Source organism: Callospermophilus lateralis, chromosome 10, assembly GCF_048772815.1.
Source record: "Callospermophilus lateralis isolate mCalLat2 chromosome 10, mCalLat2.hap1, whole genome shotgun sequence".
Classification (NCBI taxonomy): Eukaryota; Metazoa; Chordata; class Mammalia; order Rodentia; family Sciuridae; genus Callospermophilus; species Callospermophilus lateralis.
This window is the reverse complement of record NC_135314.1, coordinates 8,145,429-8,158,662: the sequence shown is the minus strand read 5'-3', so window position 1 is coordinate 8,158,662 and position 13,234 is coordinate 8,145,429. Positions and strand designations below refer to the sequence as shown.

Sequence of the window (13,234 nt, the reverse complement as noted above, 5' to 3'; positions counted from 1 at the left end):
GGACGGTGGTGGATTCCCTTTTTTAAACTCATGCATTAAGATTTATGCATTCGCATAGGTGACGTTAACACCCTAGGAGTTTCCCGTGGCCTCTCGGCAACAGTGGGTTGCTGTGCTCAGAGGCACAGAAAACCTCTGCAGGGAGGCTGCTCTGGCTTCCATCTTGATTCCTCCCTGTCCCTTACTGTGTCACACCAGCCACCTCTTGGGCTGACACACCCCCTCCTCCTGCTGCTATCCCTGCAGCTCTTGGCACTGTTCCTTCGTTTGGCTGCGCTCCAGCCTAAACCACTGTGGTTCTCCAGGTGTCCACCTCCTGGCCCTCCAAGGAAGCTCTCTTCCATGGAGACAGCGGCATCTCTTCTCAGTAACCTAGGGAATCGCTCTTCCCCACACCACCTCCTGTTCATGGCTTGCTGTCTGTCGCCACCTGGTGGTGGACCCGCACTTTGAACTTACCAGGCAAATAGAATTCATAGGTTTGAAAGAATGACTTAGTCTCTGAGCACATTCCTCTCTTTTTTCTTTTTTCCTCTTTTCACATTTTTTATTGATGCATTAATATTTGTACATAATGAGGGGGCTTTTGTTACTTATTTGTACATGCACACAGTTAACAGTATAATTTGACCATATCACTCCCCAGCACTTTCCCTTCTCCTTCCTGGCCTCCACCCCCAGTCCCTCTCCTCCACTGATCTCTCTTTGATTTTCATGAGATCCCTGCCTCCGCCACTGTTTTTTCTTTTTCTCTCTAGCTTTCACATCAGAGAAAACACGACCCTTGACTTTTGAGTTTGGCTCATTTCACTTCACATAATGGTCTCTAGTTCCATCCATTTTCCTGCAAATGACAATTTTATTTTTCGACGTGGCTGAATAAAACTCCATTGTGTATATACCACGTTTTCTTTATCCATTCATCCAAGGATGGACACCTGACTGGTCCCACAGTCTGGCTGTTGTGCTGCCCTTGGCGTGGGTACTCCTGCGTTGCTGTGGTGTGCTGACGGTAATTCTCTAGGATAAGTTCTGAGGAGTGTTATAGCTGGGTCCTATGGGCATGGGTTCCCTGCCAAGTCTTTTGAGGAACCTCCATGCCGATTTCCATGGTGGTTGTACTAATTTACAATCCTACCAAGGTATAAAAGTTCCTTTTTCTCCACATCCTCTCCAGCATTTATTATTATTTGCATTCTGGATGACTGCCATTCTGACTTGTGTGAGGTGAAATCATGGTGTAGTTTTGATGTGCATTTCACTAACTTCTGATGTGTTGAACATTTTTTCATGTATTTCTCGGCCATTTGTATTTCTCCTCTGAGAAGGGTCTGTTTGGTTCATTTCCCTTTTATTCCTGTGAACTTGTTCCTCTGTGGATGGTAGCTCTCCCTCACAGGGTCTTTCTGTTGACGAAGTGGATGAAAATCACCTTGCCTGTGGCTGGACTGTGGGAGACACATCCTAAGCCCCTTCCTTCCTGCCCGGTCAGTGTCTCTTTCTCTCCATTTTCATGGCTCTGCTTTGGCTGCTCAGGTTTTGCTCTACCATCAAAATGTAATTTTCTGACTGATTTCTACTCATCCTGTCCTCGTCAGTTGCCAAGAGTTTTGCTTTACTAAAACATGGTTTTGTTAATATCTGTCCTATGCCGTTAAGATGTCTGACTTCCTCTTGCTTACAGAGAAGGTCCAACTCGAGTTTTCTGAGTCTGCTCCCAGTTGCCACTCACCTGCTCCCCTCAGGCCCTCTGCGCTCCACAGGGCTGCCCACGGGGCCTGGTCGTGAGGCTGTTTGCCCGGCCAGCTCCCGCCTCGTGACTCACAACTTCCTCTCACCCTTCCTCCGCACAGAACTCAGTGTGGCTGCTTCCTGTCCTTGGAGCCTAGCTTCCAGTTCTCCCCAGTGGAAAGGGCTTTCCTCCTCCTCTTCTGGACCCTCATGGCTTTTCACGATACATTGTCTTTGGCTTTTAGCTCTGATGCAGGTGTATTATCGCTGTCTGTATTCAGAAATGACACTTGGAGTAGGTATTGATTATCTGGAATCCACTGGATCATGTCTTCTGAGTTTTCATTTAGTGCAGGGTTCCTGTCGGATCCTCTCTGGGATCACAGAGTTTGAGATCTCAGAGCTGACCATCTGGTTGATGTCCCTGCAGCCCTCGTGGGGCAGGCACGGTCCGAGCTGGGCATCTTTCCCATGTCACTTAACCCCTACCCCCTAGATATCTAGCCCCTACCGTCCTGACCTACAGCTTGTTCTATTCTGCATGCTCTAAGGTGGTGTTGTCAAAGGGTTACTTCATTTTTATGACTATAAAGGACAGCCTGCAAAGGATGTCACATGTCGTTGGAACAAACTGTGTCATTTATCATTTATAGGTGAAATCACTATGTGCATCCTTGTTGGACTCGAATGTTCTTGTACAGAGAAATAATCTGGAGATTGTTCTCTTCTTCTTCCCATTTTATTCCTGTCTGGTAAGTCGTGTGAGTCCTTCTGGACAAGTCCCTGCCACTTCGCAGGCACAGGAGTTGGGCATAAGGCTCAAGCATTGTCTCGTGAGAGCAGAGCTCGGGGCCGGGCATCGTCACTGTTTGCTTTCTGCCAATTAAAAGCCTTTGTTTGTTTTCGTAGGATGGTGTTTCCATAGCAATTATCAATTAGCTTCTTTTCAAGGGTGACGTGGAAAAATCCACCTCTTTTGAGAACTGCCCTTGGGGTGGGTGGTGAAGGAAGGGCTGCGTGTCAGAGCCAGCAGTTGTTGTGTCAGTCCCTTGCAGTAAGGTCTTCTCTGTCCTTCTAACAGGATTCCAAGGAGAGAGCCATTCCCCTGCTCAGATGGGACATCGTGCATATTCTCTCGGCCGCCACCCAGACCCTGCTGAGAAGGGACATGTCTCTCAACAGAAGACTCTATGCCTGGCTGCTGGGTACGCAGTCATTCAGAGTCAGGGGGCACAGAACCTCCTAGCACTGACCTGGGGATGAGTTTCAGTCTTGGTGATGTTTCTGAGTCAGATTGTGGAAAGATGCCAAGATGCCACACTAAGTATAGCACTGGTCAGTTGAGGGCTGCTTCTCACACACAGCTTGGGTTCTTTGCAGCTTTTTTTTTTTAAAAGGGAAATTAGTGGAATTTTCAAAATGCCAACTGAATTCCATTTTCCATTTCAAGAGCTTGAAATACCACACACACAAAAATTGTAGCTGAATCTTACTGAATTAGCAGCCTATCTAAAGAAAAGTTTCACAGGATGAGGGTGTATTTGGAGAAAGCCCACAAATACTGGAATATGTGTAAATAACAGAGAAGGTCTCGTGTAAATGGGACGCCTGGGGAGGCGTTGGTAACTTTGGAGCGCACAAAGCCGCTGGGCTGAGTTTCTGTGCAGGAGCATGTGTGTCCCTAGGCGGTCTGTGGACTCATAGGCAAAGTGCCAGGGACTATTGGTCAGAAAGCTTCCCAGACACGGAGCCCAGGAGATCAGAGGACTGAAGGTAGCCCTTCTATGAACTTCATAGAGTCCCTTCTTCATGTCCCTAAGGAAAGGTAATGTGAGAAGCCATTGTGACTGAGCACTATCGCTTTTGTTCACCATTAGTGCATGACCTTAGCACACGTAAGTCAGGAGGTCCTCGGGGTGGCTCTCCCCTTACCTCCCTAGGTACATAGCCTCCAACAGATGTTGCAAGAAGCTCACTAAGCACTCATGATGGCCAGGGCTCTTTCAGGATGTGTAGCGGAAGGCTCCTCTGTTAAATGCATATTCCATGGATAGTGAGGACTCCAGACCATCCCCAGCTGTGTCCCAGGAGCCCCAGATTCTTGATCATCTTGTGAGGACAGTGCTTGTCCTTGGCCTGAGGACCTCGTGGACTGCCGTGCCTCAGAATGAGGGTGTGTAGTGCATCCACGGAAATGCCAGCACCTCACGTGGTGCTGGACAAGTGGAGGCAGGTTTAGAAAGCAGTCCTCATCCTGCCACATACTTGCAGTTACACTTGTCCCAGGCAGGGTGGATCCCTGGGACAAACGGAGATGGAATCTGCCTGCCTGATGCTCAGTCACCCCACTGTCAGGAGGTGTGGGGCCAGGTGTCGCTCAGAGTGGAGCTCACGTCTTACATGCAGGAGGCCCTGGGTTCCGTCCCCAGCACTGGGGGAAAATGATGTGGCTTGATCTGATTTGGGAGTTCTATTGGAGGAGTTGTGTTTTTAAAGATATCAGTGTCTGAGACTTTTGTCCACTGAAGTTCTGTAAAAGCATAGATCTCTTTACTGTTTGTGATGTGTGTTCTTTTATAGGTTCAGACATTAAGGGAAACACCATTGTGCCGGAATCTAAAATCTCTTCTTACGAAGACCAGTCTTCTTATTTTTTTGAAAAATATTCCAAGGATCTCTTAGTTGAGGTAAAGGACATTTCTGGAAAGCTGACCCCTTTTGGGACATTCCTCATCAGGACTCTGTCGCGGGTTTCTCTGTGAGACTTCACGGTGGCCCTTGCCACGGGGCTGGGAGGACCATGGTGTGTCTGTGTGGCGGGGAAGGGTTCTCTCTCCCAGTGTTTAGCAGTTAGGACAACCGAATGTCGTGCTTAACCATACGCAATGTCCTAGTGTGTGGCTTTTAAACAGAGTCTGGCTGAGATACTGCATCAGAAGTTTTTAGATGCTGACACGGAGGACCGTCACCATGCCTACCTGAAGCCCTTCCGCATCCTCGTCAGTCTGCTTGACAAGCCAGAAATAGGTAACGTTGGTAACTTGTGGACCACCTGTTTTCAGAGAATTAAAATACAGTGAGGACCATCACTGTGTGGTTTTGACGATACTCTGGTCTTTGGAATCTGGAAGCTGGGAAGTTTGGTTCTCTCCCCCGGGCTGCCTGGAGGTCTTGCCAGCGGTTGGACTGTTTTTCTTAGGAAAGTGCCTGTCGGCTCCTGCGTGTGCAGGCGCCTGTGCCACTGGAGCCTATAGAGATTTGCTCCTGAGGAACATTTTGTCTCAGGGTCCTGCTCTGGAGCACTTGGGCTTTATTTTCAGCTAAGTAGGGGAGCACCTGCCTTGTATTTCTGCTTTGTGACCACGAACACATCACTGAGTGAAATGAAAGCATTTTACCCTGAAATGATGGCGGTCGAACCAGGCTGGGCTCCCTGAGGACCTCCTCCTACTCTCCGCAGCCCTGTGAGCTTCGGCGGGGATGCCCTCTCTCTGGCCTTTTCAAAACATTCTCTGCAGTATCCATTCACTGTCTGATCTGACTGGTCACTTGAGCCTGGGACAGGGAAGCTCTTCCTCTTCTCGTCGCACTGCCAGCCCCACAGTGTCCTGCAGGTGCCTGCCCCTGCCCCCTGCTTGCAGAGAACAGGAGCCAGGACATTCTGGTGGTGCTTATCTCTCTGCTCTCAGGAGGGAGGCCCTTCCTTTATTCGTTGAGTCTGTTACAAAGCCTCTGCTGTGTGGCAAGGGCCATGTCAGGCTCTGTGGGTGCACAAGAGAGGTTGGAGGCTCCTCACCCAGATCGATGGAGGGCACCCTGAGGTCCTGGAGTGTCTGTTCTGTTTTTGATGAATTGCCCACACTGGCCTCAAACTTTCGATCCTCCCCCCTCAGCCTTCCCAGTAACTGGGATTACAGGCATGAGCCAGCACCCCTGCCTTGTATTGTTTATTTTAAATAATGACAGTAGCTGACAATTTTTGAGCAATTATTTTGTGCCAGGTGATTTGCACACATTGTTTTTTTCTGCCATACTGGGGATTGAATCCAGGGGCACTCTACCACTAAGCTACATCCCCAGTCCTTTTTAATTTTTTATTTTGAGATGGAGTATTGATAAGTTGCCTAGGTGGCTTCCAACTTTCAATTCTTCTGCCTCAGTCTCCCAAATAGTTGGGATCACAGTTGGGTGCCACTCTGCCCCGTTGCATATATCGTTTAATCCATTGTGTCCTGTAATCCATCTTGTATATGGGACACCTATAAACACTTAAATTGAGCAGTTTTTATAGGATTTTATAGTGTCCTCTATGAGTGTCATGGTGGGACATGGTGGGTTTTAACATGTCTCCGTACCTCCTAAGAAGTGGGGTTCTCTGGTGATACCCATTTTGCATAAGGAGAGCCTGAGGTTGAGCCAGGTGAGCTGCTTGTCCAAGGCTTCCCAGAGGCCCAAGCTCTCCTGATCAGACCCTGCTGCTGGCCTGGGTACACTGAGACCAGCCATCCCTGAGATGCTTCCTGTGCCACAAAAGGAACCTTGCCTCCACTGTGGCTCCAGCCACTGTCAACCAAACCCAAGCGTCAGGTGGTCTGTTCTTCCCAGCCCTACCTTTTACGCACTACCTCTGCTGTCTGTGCGCTGCTCAGACTCCTGTTACTCTCCTTCTCCTGCCAACCTTCCTCTGTGACTGTGGAATAACTGCACTCTCCAAAGCCACAAGTTTAGACTAAAACTGAAGCCGGTTGTGTTGATGTGCTGGGGGCTTGAGCAAGTACTCAAGTAGCTCCAGCGTTTTGGAGCTGTGTGTTTTATGACCAAGCCATGCACCTTGTGAGCCAAGTAACTGTTGCTGCTACTCTCTGGATCTCCAGGTCGTATTTTCTGGAAGGGGACCGATGTCCAGCTTCTGTCCAGTCATAACAGCCACTAATTTGCTGGCCTGATGACTTGGTTGTCTGAGGGACAGCGTTCACAGGGGGTGAGGAAGGAGATGATGTGGAGCTGTAAGGCATAGCACAGCCTCCAGTCTCTCTGGCCTCTCAGCACCTGGGCTTTTAGCCATATCTGACCTCCTCCTCCAAGAGCAAGAATGACAAAATCGCCTTTGTTTTGTAAGAGACATTTGGCATTCTTAGGCCAAAGATAAGATATATACAAGGTTTATCTTTAGTTTTCTCAGAGGCACATCTTTTGACTTTGTTACAGCTCAGTGGTAGGGTGTGCTTAGTGTCTACAACCCCCAGTGCCTCAAAACCAGGGTGGGGGAGATTAGATCAATATACTAATTGCTTTTTGTACAGTGGTGTTGACAGACTTTCGTATTCTATGAATTGACATGTGTCCATCCCTCTGAATATGTAGCGAGGTGTTAATCCCCCAGCTGCCTACCCGACGGCTGCTGTTCGTGTAGCAGAATGTCCTGTCCAGTGTACTGCCTGATTGGCAGAAAGCTGTTTGACGTGCAGCTACTGCTAGGCCACTGAGCTATGTTCCCAGCCCTGGTTATTTTTTGTTTTGAGACAGTATCACTAAGTTTCCAAGGCTAACCTTGAACTTGGGATCCTCCTGCCTCTGCCTCCTGAGTCACTGGGATCACAGGTGTGCACTATCATGCCCAGCTAGTGCAGTTCTTTTGTGGATCTTTATAGGCTTTTCAGGACTGGGGTTATTTCTTTTGCATTATTTTGGCTCATGATAGGAGATAGGGAAGAACTGAGGATAGGGAAGTGGCCCTCCTTGGCGGTTATTTCTGTTGAGTAACATGTCTGGCCATGCGGTTTGTGCATGTCACGGGCAGCTGGCCTGCACCTAGCAGAAGCTGGCTTGGGCAACTTGCCTAGGCTCTCTGTGCCCCAGTCACCTTAGGTGTCCTTGGGAACAACAGTAGAGCGCTGTGTGTGTGGCAGTGGTGAGGATTCAGGAAGGTCTTCATGTGAAATGCCAACAGCAGAGTCCCCACAAAGCAAGCTCGACAGAGGTGCTGGCTTTTTTCATCAATGTCATCCCCTAGTCAAAGTTGTCATTCTCACCCCTTAAGTTGTTGTATGATCTGGAGTAAAAGGCCTATATGTGGAGTTACTCTATGTTTTATGTGTGTTGCATATGATTTTTTTAATATTTTTTTTTTAGTCGTCATTGGACACAATACCTTCATTATATTTATTTATTTTTATGTGGTGCTGAGGATCAAACCCAGTGCCTTGAACGTGCTAGGCGAGCGCTCTACCACTGAGCCACAACCCCAGCCCCTTGCATGTGATTTTTATAGGATTTTTAGTCCTTCTCTGACCATTTTCTTTTGATTACAGGGCCTCAAGTGGTTGAGAGTTTGTTTCTCGAAGTCATCAGAGCCTTTTATTCTTACTGTAGAGATGCCCTTGGCTCTGACCTTAAGCTCAGCTACACTCAGAGTGGAAATCTACTGATAAGGTATGGATATGGCCTCTAACCTCACATCTTCCTCCCTCCCAGAGCCCAAATTTTCTTTTTCTCTGCAGTTCACTGTAAGTCGTAACATGCTAGAGACAGTGGACATGGAGCAGGCTGGGTCACCTGTGACAACAATCCATGCTCTTAAGTCAGTCAACACGAATTGATCGTTCCCCACTGAGTCCAGTGAAGAATGAGAAGGAGTTTGGTCCCTTCCCTGGCCTGGGTGTGCAGATGGTATTCACTGATGAAATGTGCAAATGGTGCAACAAAGGCAGCTTGATCCAGGGTGGCACATGGCAAGTCCCGCACAGGGAGAAGAGCAGAGGGAGGATCATGGGGAGGAAGTCCAGGCGTGGGCCGGTGGACTGAGGCAGGACACCAAGGGCAGAGTCCGCATGCTGAGGCAGAGGGGTGGAGTTTCGGGACAGCAGGCACCTTGGCTTCGAGTGTGTGGTTACCTGTGACCCCTGTGTCTTGTTCTTGTGCCACCACACCCAGCTAGAGCTCATCTTTTCCCCCTGCAGTCTCACACTGCTGGGCAAGCACCCTACCACTGAGCCCCTGAACAACAATATTTTTAATCTTAATTAGAATTTGTCAGTCTCTGTGGAAATACCTCATAAATGGAGAAATCTATTACAACTTTGCAGATTCAGTGTTCCTGCAACTTGGGGCTTTTCATAGGTGTGTCCCCTTTCTCCCCTCCTTTTACAGCACAATCAAAGAGAACAGAAATGCCTCTGAGATCGTGAAGACAGTGAACTTGCTGGTCTCCTCCCTCAGCACGGACTTCCTGTGGGATTACATGATGAGGTGTTTTGAGAAATGCTTCAGGTAAGCAGGGTGGCACAGGTAGGAAGCTGGGCAGGTGTCACGGCTCTGGGCTGCTCAGTGTGGCGGAGTGTTCGTAAGAGCTGAAGTCGGGTGGTCTCTCCTGAGCTTCAGCATTCAGCCAAAACAGGATTGGGAAGAATTCACTTAAGATTCTCACAGGATTAAAAATGTCCCCAAGAAGATGATTCGCATAACCTTTGCCATAAATAAAGCTGCTTTATTTATTAAATCTCACTTTAGAAAACTCACGGTGCATTTTCTGGTTATATTCATCAAATCGGCTTTCTGTGCACTGTTCTCTTGCTGGCCCAGTCTTCTTAGCGCAGCTTAGTTCTATGTCTTGGGGACTGGATGGAGTGCTTTTGATCTCTTCACTCTTTTTAAATTCTTATTGAAGTGAGTGTGTATCGGGTCAGATAAAAGCAGTAATGTTTTAAGCTACTGTAATCAGCTTTGCTGTTACTTTTAATCTGTGGGTGAATTGCATGACCTCAGAATTGTGCTTGGGACAAGCAGGGACAGCAGGCTCCCCAGAGAGCTCTCCCAGGTCATTGCCTTTCAGGAGGAGGAATGCAGTCTTTTCAACTCTGTTTTGTCCCTTGAGGTCTGTGGTAGAACTTTCTTTCTTTCTTTCTTTCTTTCTTTTAATCTCTGCTGTGATGCTTGGACATGCCCAGCTGTAACAGAAGCTTTCCACATAAACAGTGTGCTGGGCATGTCTGGTGGCTAGATAGCCTTACTTCAGTGCTTTGGAGCATCCTCAAGAGAAACAGGCACTTTATCATCATGATTTTGACATGAGAAAGCTAGAGCCCAGTGACATGAAGAATCCACTCCTCAGTGGCAGCCATGATTAGAACCCAGCAGTGCCTGCCTTGGGCATCTGACTTCCCAACTGCTGCAGTGAGGCTCTTCTGCCTCCCCAAGCACCAGGCCAGATAGGCTTATCCTGTCCTGAGTCATTTGTCACTGGACCCACAGGCAACAGCAAGGCCAGGTGGTACTGAACTTGAAGCTTGCTTTGGTCACCTGGGGCTATTTATTAACTTTAACTTCATCCCAAAGGATAGAACCCAGGGTCTTGCTCATGCCAGGCGAGTACTGTACCCCTGATCCATATCCCAGTCTATATTTTTGGTTGAGGGTACCGGGGATTGAACTCAGGGGCACTCGACCACTGTGCCACATCCTCAGCCCTATTTTGTATTTTATTTAGAGACAGGATCTCACTGAGTTGCGTAGCACCTCACTTTTGCTGCGACTGGCTTTGAACTTGTGATCCTCCTGCCTCGAGTCCCAAGCCACTGGGATTACAGGTGTGCTTCACCAAACCCGGCTATTTTTTGTTCAGTTTTTAAAAACTTGTTTGTGGTACTGTGATACTAGGACCTTATGCCAGGCAGGCATTCTACCACACTACCAGCCCCTGGGCTGTTTGTTTTGTTTTATTTGTGGTACTGGCGATTAAACCCAGGCTCCTGCCTGGCTGGGGAGGCCTTACCACTGAACTCCACCCCAAGATGTTTGTTTAAACGTTGCTCCCCAGATAGAGCTAATGCCCACTGCCCGCGCTTCCTCCTTTCATCTCAGGTTGGTCCCCGTCCTGCACTTGGTGTCTTTCCCATGATGCTGGTGTGTACTGTTACAGCAAGTGTGTGTCCGTGAGTGGCAGTCTGTGTCATCTGCTGCACGCTGCCTGAGTGACGCCAGGTGGTACGCACCCTCCCCTAAGGTGCAGCTTGGGGGTTAGCACTCTACAGCTGTATCTTAACGCATTCATCCAGTTTGTGTGTCTGAGGCACCGTAGCAGCTCATGCTGGTGGCCCAGTTTCACTCTCATGTGAGTAGTACCGTGGGGAACGTTCACCCTGTCTGTGTAGGTGCACACTTTCTTTCCAGTAGACCCCTTGAAGCAGAATCCCCGAGGTGCAGCATAGGCTACAGCTCTCTGCAGGAATTCTTCTAGGGTGAGCTCCAAGATAACTAGCGTTGCTTTACAAGAAAACAAACTAACTCAGGTCGAGTAGTACTGTGACAGCTAGATGCATCCCATACGTTTTGAGAACCAACATATGCAGTCGTCCCTTGGTGTCCTCGGGGAATTGCTCCCAGGATCCCCTGCAGATGCCCAGGTCTGGATGCTCTGGTCCCTGAGATGCAATACGGTAGTTGCTTATGGCCTATGCACATCTTCCGGTATATGCTAAATCATCTCTAGATGACCTGACAATGCTCCATATGATGTCAGTGCTGTGAATAGTTGTCATTGTGAATGGTTACATTGTTTAGAGAATAATGAACAGGAAAAAAATTGTACCTGTTCAGTACAAATGCATATTTGTTTGGGTTTTTTGCCATCTGTGGTTGGTTATATCCACATTTGTGGAATTCAGGGATTCACCAGGTTGATGGTACTTTTTAACCATTTACCATTTACCCAGTTACCTGCTGAGTAAAAAGTGTTGAGTTTGGATCAGCTAAGCAGCTGACTGTGGGTTGGTTCCCACCCGTGGCACCATGACAGCAGTACTTGGAGAGCTTCAGGTTTAGGAGTTGCACTTCTCTGTGACATGGAAGAATTCTAAGCAGCTCTTGCTGATGAGCTTCTGACTGTTCGCTAGGGAGGAGGTGTCTCAGGGCCTGCACGGTCTCTGGCCCAGGCCTGTTTCCTCAGAACCTGCCTTTGGTTTGGGCTCGGGGGCCTTGGATGTGCACGCTGAAAGCTCTGAGGTCTGCTGGGTGTGGGAATCCCACGCAGTCATGGAACCACCCACATTTGCACCAGTGGAGTTCAAACCAAAGAAACCGAGTTGGGAGACAGATTCAGGGCACTTGCTGACCCTTCTCTGAGTTGGTCACCATAGCTTTGGTGTTAGAACTATCAAAGCTGTCTTTCATTAGGTTTTAAATGGATGCATTACTATAAATCATAAGATGCTTGAAATTACTGTAGGACGAAAGATGAATCTGATTTTCTTTCTTTTAAATAATGTAGACCGGTGAAGCAGAGTAACGCTATTGGAAAAGGCGTCAGCCCTGCCCCCACGGTCTCGGAGCTCTGCACCCTCCTCGTGTTCCTTCTGGATGTCATTCCCTTGGTAGGTGCTTGCTGTGGACAGACAGCTCATGCTCTTATTAGTGCTGGGAGCCTACTTTATAAACCTACATGTGCTGAAAAGCAGCTTTACCTAAATACACACACACACAGATCTTTGTGTTTGTTTGGCTATGAAGTGTGTGTCTGGATGTAATCTCTTTTTTTTTTCCCCTTTCTTCCTTTTTTGGGGGGCACTGCAGATCAAACCCAGCACCTCATGCATGCTAAGCACACGCTGTACTACTGAGCTATGTCCTTTTATATTTTGAATATCTCATTTGAAAGATATTATAACATTTGGCCAATTGTAAGTGGGCAAAACTTAAGTCATATAGACCAGATGATGGGATGAACTGATATCACAGTTATTTAGGTGTGAAAGCAATTATACTTCCTAGTTAAAATTGTGCACTTGAGCCAAGCTTGGTGGCACATGCCTGTAATTCCAGCAACTCAGGAGGCTGAGGCAAAAGGCTCATAAGTTCAAGGCCATCTCAGTAACTTAACAAGACTTTTTTCTCAAAATAAAAAATGAAAAGGTCTGGGGATGTGGCTTAGTGGTTAAGCACCCCTGGGTTCAATCCAGGACCAAAAAAAAAAAAAAAAAAAAAAAAAAATTGTGCAATTGGCCAATCTTTTTGAAGAACATTAACTTTCTTAATATTGAAATATAGAAATTCACATGGCAATTTTATTTTTTCCTTAGGTCTTGTAAAAAGCCACTTGACAGGAGAGAAAGACATTCTTGACTTGTCTAGAGCAAAAGGAAGCATTATTTTGTCTTCTGGTTTGAGAATTAATGTGAATCCAGAATTGTCTAAAGTGCCATTTTGAGGTGCATTATTTTTCTGGGTGGGAAACTGGGAACATGTATATGAATGGTGCTTTTATTCCACAGGAGCTGTATTCAGAGGTTCAGACCCAGTACCTTCCTCAGGTGCTCGGCTGCCTGGTGCAGCCTCTTGCTGAGGAGGTGGAAGCCTTAAGCTTACCTGAGCTCACACACGCCTTGAAGACATGTTTCAAGGTGCTCAGCAAAGTCCAGATGCCGCCCTCCTACCTAGATACGGAGCCCACAAGTGGAAACTCAGTAGGTGCCTGGGGAGTGAGCTGGCTCTCGTGTCTGGGAAGTGGGAG

The 13,234-nt window shown here is 47.8% G+C and overlaps 1 protein-coding gene across 4 annotated transcripts in view; it reads left to right on the top strand.

Moving 5' to 3' along the window:
- Window positions 1-13,234, top strand: part of Dop1b (DOP1 leucine zipper like protein B) — a 106,298-nt gene that overhangs the window by 35,459 nt on the left and 57,605 nt on the right. For all 4 annotated transcript variants that reach the window (XR_013092454.2, XM_076867618.2, XM_076867617.2 and 1 more), the window contains 8 exons: window positions 2,385-2,483; window positions 2,813-2,936; window positions 4,312-4,418; window positions 4,644-4,758; window positions 8,043-8,163; window positions 8,881-9,000; window positions 11,996-12,098; window positions 12,996-13,187. Coding sequence is in view for 3 of the 4 variants with exons in the window: in XM_076867618.2 (XP_076723733.1) it covers window positions 2,385-2,483; window positions 2,813-2,936; window positions 4,312-4,418; window positions 4,644-4,758; window positions 8,043-8,163; window positions 8,881-9,000; window positions 11,996-12,098; window positions 12,996-13,187 (981 nt within the window). In the remaining variant the exon portion in view is untranslated. The remainder of the gene's footprint in view (window positions 1-2,384; window positions 2,484-2,812; window positions 2,937-4,311; window positions 4,419-4,643; window positions 4,759-8,042; window positions 8,164-8,880; window positions 9,001-11,995; window positions 12,099-12,995; window positions 13,188-13,234) is intronic.